We start from the raw sequence: 17,005 nt of genomic DNA on the forward strand, positions 1-17,005 counted from the left end.
CAGGGAGAAACGATCCCTTTTGACAGCAACATGGAATTAGATTAGCTCCAGCTAACTGTGACACCCATCTCCAGACTGATGGTAGCTGATCTGGCATAAAGTCTACCTTCAGAAAGGGTCAGTGCTTTGCGACTGCTGCTTTTCTGATCTTTTAAGCTCTAAAGCTGGATGTCTATAATGTCCAAACCACAGCCTTTGACTTTTAACATCCCGAGAGGTTACAGAGATTCAACTACACACCTTGCTCTGTGCTTATCTGCCTCCACATCAGTGAAAAACAAATCCTCACCAAGGAACTCGGCTAAAAACATCTAAGAGAACTACAGATGGGTGGTGTTTTATTTGTTTTTTCTTCCCTGTGTGTAGGCTGTTTGTTTGCGGTTGTTTTGTTTCTCTTAGTTTTCAGACCTCCCAAAAGGCTAAGAAGGGAAGAAGGGGAGAGTGGTGTGGTGCTAATCCGGAACGTAGTATCTTTGGGTCTAGTCCTTGCTCTGCCACACGTTTCCTGTGCAACAGTGAGAAAGTAAAATACAAGCAAGATTTCCCAGAGCGGAAAGCAAAGTTCTCCCCTGAAATCTGAAAGCCTAGTTACACTGAAACGAGTCACTTCAAGGAACAGCATGCTCCTGGGCTGCAGATTAACTGTGTCAGCTGCGCTGCCTCTTAGTTTTCAGAGGTCTGAGAACAGCTGTGTTTGTTCAGGCCCAGACACCTAAGCGTGACACCACCATCATTCTCCTACAACCCTGCCAACTCCCCGCTCACAGCAGACGGGCAACACCGCTGCTCCTCGCCTCTTGCCCACCCAGCTGGGGAAGCTGCCTCCCCTCAAAGAGGGGCTCAGCAGCATTCATGCTTGGCAATACCTGGGGTACATTAGTGGCTGGAGGACAACTCCCTGACCGCCAGTGACCGCCAGCCTCTGCACACAACACTGGAGAAGCACGCGTGTTAGGAGGGACAGCCCCGCGCAGGCCTCGTGCTGCCTGGCGTCAGGGCTCCGGTGCATGCGCGGGGGTTTAGTGGAACGCAGGCGGCCCTCACCGCGTGAGGCCACGCCACACACAGCATGCCGTGGGACCGCTTGCCTTGGAGTAGAGGTTGGTCTTCAGCACTCCCTCCCTGCCATAGCCCAGCGGTGGGCCCCCCAGGCAAGCCTTGCCTGCTGCTTTCCCCCTGCGGTTCGCCACCACAAAGGGGTTCTCGCTGAAGAGGATCGGCTGAGAGTCGACCATGCACTCTTGCTCTGGCGCCTTTGGCATCTGGTCCTGGGACAAGGGGCAACCCGTGGGATCCTGCTCGTCTAGCTGGGGCTTTCCGGCCCCTCTCGTGCACTTGTCGGGTGATGCAGGGTCCTGAGGAAGGCCAGCCATGCTTCTGATGATCAGGCCTGCAGCTGCTTCTGGGTATGAATCCCGGCTGTCCTGCGCCACTGGCAGGGACAGCGTAGCGCAGTCGCCCTCCATTCTGGAGCTGGCCTTATTATACTGAACAAGCTGAGAGGAAAACAAAAGGATCAGAAAGAAGCAAGGAGAACAGAGTAAAGGAAAGGAGGGAGAAAATACAGAGCAGCTGCTGATGCTGAAGGACAGGGGAGAGAAGAATTCCAGTACTAATGCCCACACGACCATTCCTTCCCTCTCTCCTACTCGACCACCGATCCCGTGATCCCGAATGCCACTTCCAAGAGAAGGCCTTGCCGTCAGCATGCAGTACACTCACCAACTAGCTGACAGGCACGAGCACACTCCCTGCACTTCTCCAGCTCTCGTGCACATTCCAGCTTGCATTTCAGCAGCTCACCACTAACTCTGCTGCTCTCTGGCAAAACCGACTGCCAACACCTGCAAAAGCAGCTATCGTCCCCAGTCTCGCTGCAGCACATCCTCCATTCAATTCCACCATCACGTGGCCAACCGTCAACCGTCTCACCCCAGCACTCTTTCAAGTAGCTCCAGCACTGTCACACAGAATAACACCTCTCGCCTCGCTCCAACGCATTTCCATACTGTTACACAGTCATCACCATATCATCTACCCCATGCATTTCCAGCACACCTGCATGGGCAAACGTGCTTTTATGGCCCCACTTCATCGAAACACACACCAACAAGTAACCGAGAGCTACGTAACAGTTAACAGAGCATAGATCCCTTCGAGCACTCTTACTGAAGGCAGGGCTGAAACAGAGCTCCAGTTCTGCCTAGGCTCAACCATACCCATCCGAGATGAAGCACTGACCTTTCCTCTCGTAACACTGTAAAAGACAGTTTGTTACCCCAGCCAAAGCCTTCTTCAGGGAACCAGAGATAATCAGAGAGCAATGATCAAATCTCCTTCTATCCAAGTGCCTGCCGGGGAGCAGAAAGACCTCTTCTTCTCAGAGCACATTCTCCAACTCCCGTGTCACGGCAGCATTCACAAAAATAGCTCTCAAGGGCTGGGTGGGCTGGTGACTACAATGGCAGCTGAGAGGCTCAGGAATTTCTGAGGCCCTCCCCTAACCCCTCACCCCAACCCAACCTAAAGCAGTGGTTGGCAAAGCCCTGGCTCATATCATATTTCTTCAGACAGTGAAGCCCGTGCTACCCTTACAAAATTTGCTATTGTAGTTATGTGACTTTCCACTGTAAAAAAACCCTACCAAAAAAACCCAAACAACTGTCCCCCAAATTCCAACCTTATTTTCCCAGAGTGCCATAAACTACTCTAGCAAGAGCTGCAGTGCACCTAAAGTTATGCCAGGCATAAAGTGCTGTCAGGAACATTATTTGGTCATTGGGGATGCTGCAATGAAAGCACTGCCAGAAATCCACCACCGCAAAGTGGGTTTGTCGGTCCTACAGCCAAGCGCCAACGACGCCACTGCTGCTTTCCCCTGCCAAGCAGGAGAGCACAAACACTGACCAGCCCAGGTTCCAGGTGAATCCCACCACCAAGGCCTACTTTGCTTCACATAAAGGGAAAAAGCAAACAACACTTCTAGGGCACTGTGGAGATGGGCATCTCACCAAGACCGCATGAAGTCTGACAGTCCACAGGGAGCTTCAGTCCCTGTTTTGTTCACGGACATGAGTGGAACTGAGCTTCATCTACCCCTTGCTTTCATCTCCAGCGCTTCTGCTGCAGCAGCATATTGCAGTGCAGGATGCCTCGCTCCCTCTGCTTCAACAGTGGGCTATTTTTATCAGAGAAGCAACACTTTCTATCTTGGGTAAGCAGTTGGCAATGCAGTGTGCTTTTCCCAGCCTTGCCTCTGTCACTCCCCAGTCCAGCAGACAGGACAATCATGTTTTATGCTGCATCCTCCAAGGCAAATACGGAAGAAATGCGCCTGCAGTTCTGATCCATCACTTTGCCCCAGACACTGAAAGAAATCTTATTTTAAATCTAATGAAGAAGCACAGAGAAAAAAACAGAAAAAGAGGAATAGATTCAGCCTAGAAAGTGCAGGTGGATAATTAACTAACCATGGTGACATGCTACTGAGAGATGTGAAGTCTTCTCCATTTCTTCCAGTCCAGAAAGCAAAACTAGACTTTAAATGTTTTGCTGTGGCTAGATGCAGTCATTCACGGGTACGGTCTCCAAGCCTGTACTACGCAGAAGACAGAGACTCCAATAGCTGTGATGGCAGGATCCAGACATTGCTGTGCACTGGGTATTCTGCAGACATCAAGTTACCATGAAGCTGGCACAGCTGGAGGGCATCACTGAGATGAGCATTCTCATGCAGCTTTCAACTGGAATTTTGCAGTTGGGATTTTTAAACTACACAAACAAAACAGGCCTGCACCTCAGTAAGCCTTTGTTAAATCCTGCTCACAAAAGGACCAATACACAGCAATACAGATTAATCCAACATAGACACTCATCTGCCTCCTTTAGGGGCAATTCTTGGGGAACCCTCATGACAAATTTCACCCGCAATCTACAGCGGTCACAGCAGAGGTCTGCACCTCCTCCTGTTAAACAGCGTGAAGAGCAGCAGGGCCCGCAACTCTCCTGCTGAGCTATATGGCAACAACAGATATACAGACACTGCTTACAGGAGAATATACATGGTGAGAAAGTCAGTCTACAGACAGGAAGAAAGAGAAAAATACTATGGAAACTAGGCAATAGCATTAGTCATCTTAATCCAGTCAGACTGTCTGGAGATGGACAACCTGTTAACTGAGCCGCGTGCTTTTCACGCCAGACACAGCCGTGTCTGAGTCTTCCAGGCAGTCACCAAATGGGCTCGGTGCAGCTCCTGAAGGCACGCCAGGACCTTGCTGTCCCTGAAGCCTGTATCTCCCTGTACTCATGATCTAGACAGACATCTTTCTTCAAACAGAGCAAAGACAGGGCTGGGCAAAGGACAGCTGGAAAAAGATAAACACGGGCACCGTTGGCCCTTCCCCTGAAACACGACATTTATAGATGCCGCCCATACAGGCCAGCATTCCAGTGTGTTCAGCCCCACATTCCAGGGCCAGGCATTCCTGGTCTGGCACGGACTGACAAGGCACAAGTTCCCAAATGCTGCTCTACTCTGGACGACACCAGGGCTGTCCAGCAAAGCGGGAGCTGCTTGTGTGGGGCTGGCTCTCCACTTCTTCCAGGTACTAAGTTACACTAAGAGATGCTAAAAGTATGTTAAACCTTTTCCTGGTAATATTTTTCTGTGTGAAAACCCACAAGCTGGGGAGTATGGGGAGGAACAAAACGACACAAAGCTAGAGACAAAGCAGGGCTCTAATCAGTGTGAAAGCAGAAAAGCAAGAGGGCCTGAAGTCAATGGGAGGACAGACAGACCTGTCTGGATGGAATGAGATGGAGACACTAAAAGTAAAAGAGATGATCCTGAAACAATGGAATGGAAATGCAGAACGTGACGATGGCAAAGGGTGGTCTTGCTGCAACAGGAGGAAAGGAATGAAGGTGAAGACTGAGGATGTGTGTGAAGGAGCAGGCAGAAGCCCACTGGAATACGTATGACACAGGGAAGACAAAGCATGACCAAAGGAAGCAAAGATGGGGAGGTGAGGTGAAACACAGGAGAAACAGATGATTTTGTAATCTGTGAAGTTTGTGGAATCTGGATTTTCTCTTGGCTAAGCTGCCACTATGTATCAAGGACTGAAATGCAGGTCACAGGGGCAGGAGTACCCAAGGCTGTGTCAGGGCTAAGTCATGATAGGCAGTGACTGCCACTTTGCTTTTTGCAGTCAGCGATAGATCTTGACTTTCTTACACCACTTTTGGTATCAGCACTCTGCATCCCTCCTCCTTTCTAAACACCATCCCACAATGAATCTACAACTAAGCTGTGCACACAGCATTGTCATCCTCTGTGTCAGGAAGAATCTTCCCCTCCCTCCCCTGCAGCTTTCAGCAGTTGCTTCCTTCCATGATAAAACCCCTGCACTCTCCCATCCACACATATCCTTCTCTCCTGCTGGGCTGTTCTTTTTGCCTTGTTCCAGACGCTTCCTTTTGTGGCAATCACAAAGACCACTTCCTTTTCCGAAATGGAAGGCAACCTGGCTCTCTGCTCTCCTCATTTTCTTATTCTAATCTTTCTTTTGTGGCTAAGCCCCCCATCACCTCCCTCTCACCCCCACTCCCCACCCCCCCCTCCCGTTTCAGACAGTGTCCAAGTCTACCACAGTTCTGCTTCCCAGTTCTCCTCTGCAGAGAGGGCCGTCACCTCTCACAGCAGAGCACAAAGAGAGGGCAGGTAACCGAACACCACGGCTTCCCCCACGCGGGGTCCCACATCTCTGTAGCCCCTCACTTACATTGCGATTGACTCTCTGTAAGCCACTGCTGGGCAAAGCAGCCAGGGTCCGATAGTCCAGTCTCAAAGGTTCACTGGTGATGTTCTGGAGAGGGGCAAAGGGGGACAACAAAAAAAACACAAACACCAGGAAGAGATCAGGCCAGAAGTCAACTAAATCAACCAGAAAGAGCAATTAAAAGGAAACCACCCCTAGTAATAACCAAGGTCTTATCTCTGAACTCTGCAGAAAATTCCCACCGCCTGGAAGTGAACCTGGAATTACTCCAAACACAACCATGGGGACTCATGACAGAGGCCGGGCTTGAGAAATTCTGCAGAGAACATGTCATTCTGGGCCCCTGGTGACTCACTGGTGCACAGATCCCCTCCATTCCTCCTGTCCCCACATGCACACGTTCACTCCCTTACAGGGGGAGAGGAGAACATGACATACATACCAGTTATCTCCAAATACCACCCAGAAAGGCTTCCAGTCTGGATCTGGAGACGTTTGAGAGTGCAAATCTACATTTCCTCCACAGTATCGTTTCTCAACCTTAACTCACACTCATTGTGAGTTTGATTTCGCTGCCCATTTGCATTTGTCTGCCTTTCTAATTCTAGCCACTGTTTTTCACCATTTCTTCCTCAATCACATTGCAGATTTCTTCATCTCCTGTATCTTATCTTCTACCCACGACTAAAGTCTTTTGGGGGGGGTGGGGGCTAGTGGAGAACAGAACACAGGGAACAAGCACTTTCAGAGCTTGTTCCAGCCCTCAAGTCCAGTTGCAGCCCTTTCCTGTGACTCTCCAACCCTCCCACCGTGCTCCTCACCTCTGCCTCCTCCTCAAGCTGCTGTGTGGCTGCCTCCCGCTCCCTACGCATCCACTCCTTCCACGAGACAGGACAGAGTCAGAGCAGCATCCAAGCAGCACAGGCAAAGAGAGAGGGAAAGAGGTCAGCACCATGCTGGGCAGTAACTCCATCCAGAGGTGGGACAGAGGAGCACGAACAGCGCTGGCGCCAGGAGATGGCGAGCAGAAAACCAGCACCTACGTTGGGCCCAGGGAAAGAGGAGCTGGAATTCTGCATGAGCTCAGTTATGGCCTGAAAAATGGATGGGAACACATACGCCGTACCACACAGGCCAGGGTGCCACCAGATGAGGGGAAGAGCGCAGATGTCTCTAAGGTCCTCCGCAGGGTCAATCCTGGGCAAAAGCGAAGGGAGCTAAAGCCACCCCCCCCCTCCAAGCACAAGCTATGCCAGCACCAAGGGAAAGGAGAAGATTGCTTATTGCTAGAAGAGACATCTTGACAGAGCACATACTGTAGAGGCTGGAAGGGAATGGAAAAACAAATCTACAGAGCCCAGGCTAGTTGTCACTGAGGAAAAAGACCTAAAAAACCCACCTGTTTGTTAACAGCATCACAGCCAAACGACTATATATAGACAGAAATTGTGCAAGCGTAAGGCAGGGCTTAAATTCAGCTCTCAGTCACTCAGCGCTGCGCAGGAATGTTTTAAGAGCGACCAGTGACTCATCTCACAAGTCTGAGCTACAGGTTTGCTTCCAAGCTGCAAGAGCCTTAAAGACTGATTTCTGTCCATTTATACTTTTGTGACTTTTTACCCAGCACTTTTACTGCAGAGTGAGGGCTTGGACAAAATCTGCATCATTCTTCTGTTCTGTTGCATATTCCAACCCTCATGACTGCTCCTCCCAAACTGCAGCAACCAGATGGTCCAGAACTCCCAAGGCTGGAAGGGTGGGAGATGGCAGGCATCTGAGAAATACAGTGGGACCTAACCAAAAATTCTGATAAGCACCTAGACCCTTCTCTTCAAAAGGTTCTGTGCATTACCACTAGCAAATAACCAGTGTCCCACATCACCCCCCCAATCTCCAGACAATAATGAGCAACATGAGAAGATACCAATGCTCTGGAGGATCACAAGACCCGAAGGGATATTTAAGCTAAAGTCGATTCTGAATTTGGTTATACTTATTTCAGAGAAGTGTTATCTGTAAGGTGAGTGTTCAAGCTGACAGTAATCTCGTACGTGATCCTTCTCTAAGGTCTTCAGCTGAAGAGAGACAGCCCAGATGGAGCTGTGGAATGTTCAAAATTAATCTCTGACAACATCTGAGAACCTGGATTAATACTAGAAAAATAACTACAGCTATATAGTTGGGATACAGAAATGCACCATGAATCAGTCCATGGAGATCTGGAGTTATTAATGTTGCTATTAGAAACTGAATTATCAAAGAACTGAAGAGATGTATGCAGCGAGTGCAACAGCAGCATTTGAAAACCACTACAGGACTAACACAGAGTATAGCAAAGACAAAAATTCTTCTAATTTCTTCAGTTCACAACCTTACTGTAAGGAGACGTGTTCCATCTCTATCACTCCGGTGCAAAACTGAACACTGAAGTATTAGAGAAAAGGCCCAAGAATGGTGACATGAACAGTATTACTGAGGATCTGGCACTGAGGTGGGAACTTCCTACAGCATTACAACGGCTACCATACAGTGCTGGCTCCATCACTGGTATAAATTTAATCACCAAAACCAGTATTAGAGACAGAATCCCAGTTTCAAGGTCATGCTAAAAGGCAACAGCAGGAAAACATGTCTTTGCTCCTGAGTTTCAGGCCACAGATCCCGAGACGTCAGAGGAGTCTGGAGCATCCATTGCTACCTCCTCCTAGTACCCTAATGGAAGGGGCACCAAAAATCAGCAAAACTTTAAAAGGCACAGGCAGTTCTGGAGGGGAGGTCTTGGACTCTGCTGATCAGCAGGCTGCAGGCATACTTCTCAGTTCTTCAGAGACTGGGTCGGACAACATTGTAATTGTGCTCAGCCACACCACAGTGAGACAAAGGTGGTATATGGGAATACAGACCTCAGAAGTCCTTAAGTACACGTCACTGCAACCTCAGAATATTGCTCTAAAATCTATCAAAAAGTAAAACATCCAAGAAAGACAAACCATGATTACTGTGTATTGTCCACCTCCAGGAAGAATAATGACATTTGTTATAAGATGCCCACTGATGTTTTGAAACATTGCTGATGGCTGAATGAATATTTAGTGCTAAGTGGTTGTTTTTTGGTGTTTTTTTGTTTTTTTGTTTTTTTTAAATTAACCATTTTAATAGAATTTCAAATTCAAGTTTTCCATAAAAAGCTACCATACCATAAGCACTTTTTAAAATGAGATATGGCCAAAGCTACATCACCAATCATAAAGGTTTTTCTGTTTTTTTGACAAAGTCTCTGGGAAATTTTTAAGTAATCTCAGCATAAATTTTGGAAAAGCCTTTACCTACCTAAGACTGAACTAATGCAACCTGCTCAGACAGAGTAGCATGGGATTGGGGTCAGACTTGCTCTTGATTTATCCAGAGGTGTTAGAAATGCTGATAATGACTCACAGTACCTGAAATCTCCTACAAAGTATTCAAATCCACATGCTACCAACATAAACTGGCAGAAATACCCTTTGCTGTAACAGTAGCACTACGAAATGGGGTTTTCTAAACCCACAACAAACCACTCTCAGTTCCTTCCTAGACAAGGAACAAGGCATTTTATAGCAAAAACCTAAATCTTAATTGGCTCTGCTCTGAGCTGAACCAAGTGATCTGTAGAGCTCCCTTCCTACCCAAATTATTCATAGAATCATAGAATAGTTTGGGTTGGAAGGGACCTTTTAAGGGTCATTTAGTCCAACCCCCCCTGCAACGAGCCAGGACATCTTCAACTGGATCAGGCTGAAGATGATTCTATAAGGTCTTTCCACTGGAGAATTCCCATCTAAGTACAGATCTCGAACACCATCAGAACGCCCTGCAGATACTTAGGACAGAAATCCCTCCTCTTATTCCTGCACATGCTGACATCCATCTAAGCTGCAGGCCAGCAAAGATAAAGCAAAGCTTCCAAAGGCAGCCTGCAACACATTCGACCCCTTTTGTCTCTCTACCCCAGTCTTTCGTAAAACCGTACCCCGCCCAGCCCACTGCAGTCACTGACAGAAGGCAGAGTAGGATTACAGAAACATTAAATATATGTATGTATTTTTAATGATTACTCATATCTCATGCCTGAAAGGTCATAGGGCCATTTTCTTGTTCATTGCGCTGTCCTTTTGCAGTCTGAGCCATTGTCTGTTCAAGACCTTGACCGTTTTTTCCAAAACAAGTAAAATTTCCGTTGTTAACTAAATTATAAAGATCCCCTCCATCCAGAATTGTCAACATAATCACATTCTTGCGGGGTAGCAACCATAAAAAAAGCTGAGTGATTATAACTACAGGAAGAACCTAGAGAAATATTAGGTATATCTAAATTGGAAACCTCAAGAAATGCCTGCAAAATGTACACATACTTATCTGCCAGAAGAGCAGATTCCTAATTGACAATACTGAAGAATTCAATTTTCCTTCATCTTCCAAAATAATCTGATTGAATAAATTAGAGTTATAAGAAGGATAACTAGAAAAGCCAAGTCCTCAAGAGGCTTGACTCTGCTAATCTATTTCTGTGAATGGCTGAAATAGTGGGCAAATAGTGGCAAAATTCTCGTAACGATCAGAAAAATGATCATGTAAACTGAGGAGCACAAACTTGTGATTGATTAACAGCACCACTTCTTCAATTCAGGGCAGCTTTGAGCGGTGTGTTCTCATCTTTGCTCAGAAAAGCTCTCTCAGGTCATGGAGTGGTGTACAGAGACAACTGATTAATTGTGGGACTTCCAAGCTAATAGGCCATTTTTCTCAGAGTTGCAGCTTGGCCAGAGAGTACCAGCAGGTAACAAAGAGGAACTCTGCAATAACAGAAGAGTACCACCAGTTACACAGGAAGGTATGGCACAGCCAAAAAGCAGCTAGAGTACCCGAGCAGTGCCCTACGAAGAGAGAAGGCCCAAAGCCCCCCATGGTATTAACAACTGGGTAGAGCTAATCTGTGGCATTTTCCTTAGGGCTCACAGGCTTGGCAGAACCACTGTCACGAACAGATTCTGCTACAGGAAAAATCTCTCACCACTTTCTCCATTTCTTCTCTCTCCCACTGAGTTGCTTCTCTCACCATTTCCATCTCCTAGGAGAGACCAAAGTTAGAGCCACTTCACACAGTGCTCTCTCCCCACTTTCAGCACCTGTAACCTCACGAAGATTTCAGAGTCCCATTCCAGTGCATTCCTGATGAAAGTGCTGGGACCTGCTGATTCCATAAAAAGGAAGTCCACTACCCAAAAGTTGCAGATTCCATGCAGCAAGGGAGACACTAGAGATTTTCAGAAAGTTTTTCCACTCCATTACATTCTCCCAGTTCTAGCCAGAGCACCCACCTTCTGTAGGATCTCCAGTTCTTCAGGGCTTAAATCCCGATCAATAGAAGAGATACTTTCCAGGCTATTCTTGCGCCCAATACCAGCAGCAAAAGGGTTTGCAATAATTCCTGGGGACATCTACAAAGCAAAAAGGCAATAAGACATAGTTGAAGGCCACAGTATGCCATACAAGAAAATCCATATCCTCGGCTCCCAGATACAGAGCACCAAGATGATCCTAGGCAAGTCAGAACTCTTTCACAACTTGAAACCTTCAGTTGTCACTTGCTCAAGGAACTTGAGGTCTAAGAAAGATTAATTTAAACTGAAATAGGGACAGAAAGAGCATAAGGTGACGAGGGATTGGGAACATATTCTAGTGAAGAATGAAAAGGCTTACTTGCTAAGCCTTGCAAAAAGAAAGCTGAGAAGGCACAGGGTTGCTAAGAGTAAGTGTTTCCCTGTGGGGAAAGGCAAACACCAATAAACAGACAGACATTTACTTCAAATTTAACCTTGGCACAAGAAAAAGCAGGCATAGTCTGGAGAAAATTAGCTTGAAAACTGTGTTTGTAACCAGTGCAGTGATATTCTGAAACACTTCTGTAATCAGCAGAAGATAGTCAGTCTTTAGAGACTATTGCTTTTATGAACCGGCACCTCCAGTTCATACAGCAGAAGACCATACTCTGGAAAAAAATCTACAGCAAAAAGTTGGAACAATCTAGCAATCTTCTGTGAAGAAGGTGGGATCCTTGCGGTACTGGTCTCTATGAGGGCAATCTGCACGTCAGTCCTCACCTCAATGGCAGCTGCAGCCTTGGGATCAAAGCCATCACACACCAGCACAAGGAGAGCGTCACCCACACTGCGGAGTATCTGTACTGCTTCTGTATGCGTCATTCCCAGCAAACTCTGATGGTTCACCTCCAGGATCCGCATTCCCACCTTCAGACGGCCATCCCGCGCGGCAGCCCCAGAGGAGCTCACCTATAACAAATGGGGGGAATCATATTTAAGATATCACCTAAGGAGGTAAAAGAAGATTAGAGAGCATGGAGACCACCATGAAGAAGGAACGAGAGAGGACAGCATACAAAGGAAACAGGGAGAAAAGGCTGCAGCTACACATCAGGGAAAGCATCTGGAAGTACTTCTACCTACTTACAGAGAGGGTAAATAGAAAAGGCAGAACGTGTACAGTTTGGTAGAGGAAACAGGTGTGGAAGACATCTCTTATGGGAGATAAAAAGAATCTGTATTTGAAATGTGTTGTCCCAAGGAAAGAAACTGCTTTTGTTTTGTCAGTGAAGCAGGTGAGAAAGCAAGCTCTTGCATCCATCATTTACCTTCACAGAAAGGAACGTGTAACCATTTTTTGTTGGGAGAGACGCAGAAAATGCAAGGATAGGGATAATCTTTTGTGGATAAAGATAAATAAGGCATAAAGACTTTTCTCTGGCTTTGTGGTAGAGACAGGTGTAACAAATAATGCATGTCTACCATTTTCCATCCTCTTTCAGAGAAATAATGCGTAACTCCTATTTTCTTTCCTCAGCAAGTCACAAGAACTCATACTTGCCTCATGTACACGAGCTGTAACCAGGGGAAGCAACTACAGGCAGGATATTGATACGGCAAATGAAGGCCAGAGTTTGTCTTACAGAGTGCAAGCATCCATGTATGTTTGAGAAGAGAATGAAAGTGGATGCTTTGCCACCAAAACAAAGGCAGTAAAAGCACAGAGTTTTGTTCACTTTTTTTACCCTTCAGAACAGGCAAAAGAGACCAGAGGACTTGCTGTGGGTGCAAAGTGAAAGGAAAGACAAAAAGACCCCAAACGCATGCAAACACCAGACTCAGCAGAAGTACACAATCTGGGGAAGTGAGAAAAAAATGGTCACAAGAGAAGCTACTGCCAGGAAACAGACAGAAATACAGGATACAACTCCAAGTGCCTTAGGGAAAGGAGCAGACTCACCAAACAGGCATTACTTTTTCTAATGCGAAACCAACAAGCCTGGAACAGGATGGGATGTACACACAGTCAAGCCAGATTAAATGAAGACCTGGGTATACAGACAGGCCTCGCTGGGAACACCAGAGGCAAACGAGCAGCTTCAGTTCAAAGGCCCAGTCTCAAAGCTGAAGAACCACCATAGCTAAGCTTTACAAAGAGAATTATGACCAGCGCCACACAAGGGCTTCACAGAAAGAGTATGTCCATGTCAGGGATCTCAACCAAAGCCTGCAGATCTATGACAAGAGAATAAGGAGAGCACAAGGGCACACCAAGTTGGTTGCTGGGTGGGGGAGATGCAAGGACATGCACGACTGGTTGTCGAGGTAGGATGGAGGCACAGGTAACGTCAGAGGAAGGAAAGAAAGGATGGACTACTGCACACCACATATTACTGGGATCAGAGAGGCAAAGTCCCCCAAACAAACCAAAGGCACGGGTGTTTGCTGGATTTACGAGAGCTCTTTTGGAGTAAAACCAACAGTTTTCTGTTTAATAGAGTACCTGTAAAAAGAGGAGAAAAAATGCTGCATGGTTTTTGTTTGTTTGTTTGTTTAAGGTTTTGGGGGGAGGGAAAGCAGTCATACATGTCTACATGTAATTTCTTCAGGGCTGTAAAAGAAAACTTTAAAGTGTGTGTGAGTGCATGTGCATGCACAAAAGTGGTCACACGCAGCTGAATGGAAGAAGACCAAGTACTCACAATTTCTTCTCCAGGCAGAGCAAGTGCTTTAAGTGTGACAGTAGAACACCCAGAAATAATGGGAGGTGGTGAAGTTAATGTAGAAAAATGTTCTTAATGCCAACTGTCATGTGTATTATTGATATGCCACTGAAGGACACTGAGCTATCCCCATTGAGACAGATCATGAAATTCAAATTGCAGACATAATCTATACTTCTCATGGTATTCAATTTGTAACACTTCCTCTAGAAGGTTTTAGAAAGGAAGAACTAGGTTAAAACTTAAAAAAAAAAAAAAAAAAGGAATTGAACTCAATGGAAATGCAAATTAAGAAAAACTAAGGAGAAGGAAGGTAGTAATCAGACATCCAAAGAGGAGAAAGCAGAAAAAGTGCTACTTTGTCTCTCAGTTACTGGAAATACACAGGCAAAATAAGAAAAGCAGGAAAAACACTCTGGTTAGGACAGATAAGAGAAATCAAGCTGAAGTAACACAGCTGAAGGGAAAGCAGAAGAGTTCAGCTTTTTGGTTCTTCACACACCAAAACAAGTACCATTAAAAAAAAAAACAACAGAAGGGGAGGGTGATAAAGTAACCCTGCAATAGGGCTAAACTGTAAGCCTTCCAAACCCCTAAATGCTGTAACCCTGAAGAAGATAAAAACGAACCTAATCATTATTGTAGGTTACAATAATCTTAGGTTTTCTTTTACTGCTATTGCAGTTGAATGTGCAACTATTCATTTGATAGAGTGAATTTACTTTTAACATTAGAAGTCAGATAAAGAAGTTATATCCAAGTAATAACAAATGCTAGTATTCTATTTCTTTGAAAGTAGCCAATTATTAGAAAGCGTTAACCAGCAATTATGCAGTGTCCACCATCCAGCAAGGATTATTAAGTCCTCTAGAGTAGAGTTTCTACCCTACCACACCAGCTAAAGAGGGAACCAGTGACACTAATGTGAACATCCAGAGTCCCCACCTGGCCAGCAGCAACACCAACACTTACACCACCTATCATTATGCTCTGTTGCTAACAAGACAGATGAGGCAATACTTTTTGGTAAGGGCTTGGAGGAGCGTTGTGTTGAAAACAGCACATGCGTTACTTCTTGGGGAAAAGTGACACGACAAATAAGTATGCACACAAGCAGTCATTTACAAAAGAAAGGCAACAAAATTACACACACTGGGCATGGCACAGGAGGAAAGGCCAGCAATTCATAACGCTTTTGATGAAAGGAGGAAACAGCACGCATGTTTGAGTGGGCAGGAAGCCCACAAACACTTGGGGGAAGCAATAGGAAGCGAGGGGAAAAGGAAAGATGTATGGGTTCATGTTACAGAAAAAAAGCAAGAGAAGAAACACAAGGCAAAATAAAGGCGAACACAGGAGACGAAAGAAGAAATTTTGTAGCTGTTGTAGAGGAGGAAATACGCAAGGAAACAGATGCGTCTCCTTCAGTGGATGGAGAATACTCCAGGAGAACAGATGTACCCAGTGAAAAGTGGAGAGAGCATATTGACAAATTCCACAGGGATCACCCTTTTCCCTGCCAGTCCCTGCATGCAACCAAGTTGCAGAGTTAGTGGTCTGGTACCTTAGAAATGAAGATGCCTTCATCAGTTGGATCAAACGGATTTCCAGCATGACCTTTTGCTCCACCCCGGATGCTGATGCCCAGCTTTTCTCCTGGAGCCTTTTCAATGCATATTTCCTGTAAACACAGAAAAGGTCTCCTTTTCTCTGGGTCAAGTTCAAACTGGAATTGTTGAAGAAATGCTCCTAGTAGCTCGCCATATTGTGAATACCCTGAAAAAGACCTGAATTAGACCTTTCACTCATTTGGCACAGTTTATTCCTTTTGATGATGCTCTGCCCTTTTCTGTATTTCTGTCTCCTGTTCAGGTCTGGTCTTCATGAAATCTGGTCACTCTGATCCATGGCAAGAGACCCTCCACAGGCCTCAGCTGGATATGTACTTACAAGAGACTGGATTCTTCCACAAGAGAAGGCAATTTCAGCCAGACGCTTGTATCCTAGCCCCAGATTTTCAGCTAGGTAAGAAACTGCCTTCAAAAATGATCCTTCTATGAGGAGTGTGATTCCCCTCAGTTCTACTCAGAACTTACCTGCATACCAGGTGGTGGTGGATCTCGCCTTACTAACATAGTCAGCTCCTGGGTGTTGGAGAGCAGGGCATTCACCGCTTCCTGGTGGGTAGCATGGCGCAGGTCAATACTATTCACCTCCAGGATCCTGTCCCCTACACGGAGCCCGCTGCGAGATGCCAGTCCACGGGGAATAACCTACAAAGAATCATTAAAATTACAACTAGAGAAAGAAATTCCATCTCTCCTTGGAGAGATGCTAATTGTGTCCCTAAGCTATCTTCCAATGTCCTCCGAGGCCTGTTTTGACTTCTCTTTCTGCAACCAGAGTTCCCCAAGAGGTTACATATCTGTGAACACTGGCAAAGAATGAAGTAACATTCGCTTTAAAGTGTTATTCAATATGTTCTTATATTCTCATATTACCATTTTCATCGGAACCAATCCTGTGTCAGCTTTTCCATTATTTTGCCTGTGACTGTAACCAGAAGACAGCTTTCTCACAAGAACTCTGAAGGAACTCAAATGTTAAACTGCAGGGCTGTTGTCGGAGGTGTATCATCTGCCATTACAAATGGTCGCTGTACCAGGACTGACCGTGTCAGTACAACTTCAGTCCTCAACTACTGCTCTAGAGGGGATCTTGAGAGCTACAGAGCTACTAACCAAGAAACCTAACTTCTGTTCATGGTAAAACAACAGAGTCAAGAAAGAAAGAATGAGAACATCCGAGCGTGTGGATAAGCAGGATCTGTTGGGAAAGAGTTAATTTGGCTTTGGTAAAAGCAAATCCTGCCTCATAACCTGCTGAAGCACTGTGAGAGAAACAATGAACACCGGAAGGAAGAAATCCGGTAGACATAACTTCTGGATTTCCAAATAGCTCTTGGCAAGGTCTGAACCTAAAGGCTATTGGAGAAGCTGTGTCTACTGGATTGGAGGAAAGGCCATCTTAATGGACTGAAAGCTGGTTAAAGGAGAGGAAACAAAGCGCTGTGCTGGACAGCTGCTGCTCAGGACACAAAAGGTTCACTGGTGGAGTGCCTGAGGGTTTGGTGCGGGAC

The 17,005-nt window shown here is 46.1% G+C and overlaps 1 protein-coding gene across 33 annotated transcripts in view; it reads right to left on the minus strand.

Annotated features, from left to right (window-relative positions):
* The window catches only part of SCRIB (scribble planar cell polarity protein), a 115,686-nt gene that overhangs the window by 35,137 nt on the left and 63,544 nt on the right, over positions 1-17,005 (minus strand). For 20 of the 33 annotated variants that reach the window (XM_075415358.1, XM_075415368.1, XM_075415359.1 and 17 more), the window contains 8 exons: positions 15,963-16,139; positions 15,431-15,547; positions 11,924-12,112; positions 11,141-11,260; positions 10,834-10,890; positions 6,605-6,661; positions 5,787-5,870; positions 1,089-1,496 (listed from right to left, as the gene is read on the minus strand). In XM_075415358.1, coding sequence (XP_075271473.1) covers positions 1,089-1,496; positions 5,787-5,870; positions 6,605-6,661; positions 10,834-10,890; positions 11,141-11,260; positions 11,924-12,112; positions 15,431-15,547; positions 15,963-16,139 — 1,209 coding nt within the window. Of the gene's footprint in view, positions 1-1,088; positions 1,497-5,786; positions 5,871-6,604; positions 6,662-8,682; positions 8,740-10,319; positions 10,616-10,833; positions 10,891-11,140; positions 11,261-11,923; positions 12,113-15,430; positions 15,548-15,962; positions 16,140-17,005 lie in introns of those variants that run through there. The other 13 variants (XM_075415383.1, XM_075415380.1, XM_075415379.1 and 10 more) reach the window with 6 other exon arrangements.

This window comes from Opisthocomus hoazin, chromosome 3 (genome assembly GCF_030867145.1).
Source record: "Opisthocomus hoazin isolate bOpiHoa1 chromosome 3, bOpiHoa1.hap1, whole genome shotgun sequence".
In the NCBI taxonomy this organism is placed as follows: Eukaryota; Metazoa; Chordata; class Aves; order Opisthocomiformes; family Opisthocomidae; genus Opisthocomus; species Opisthocomus hoazin.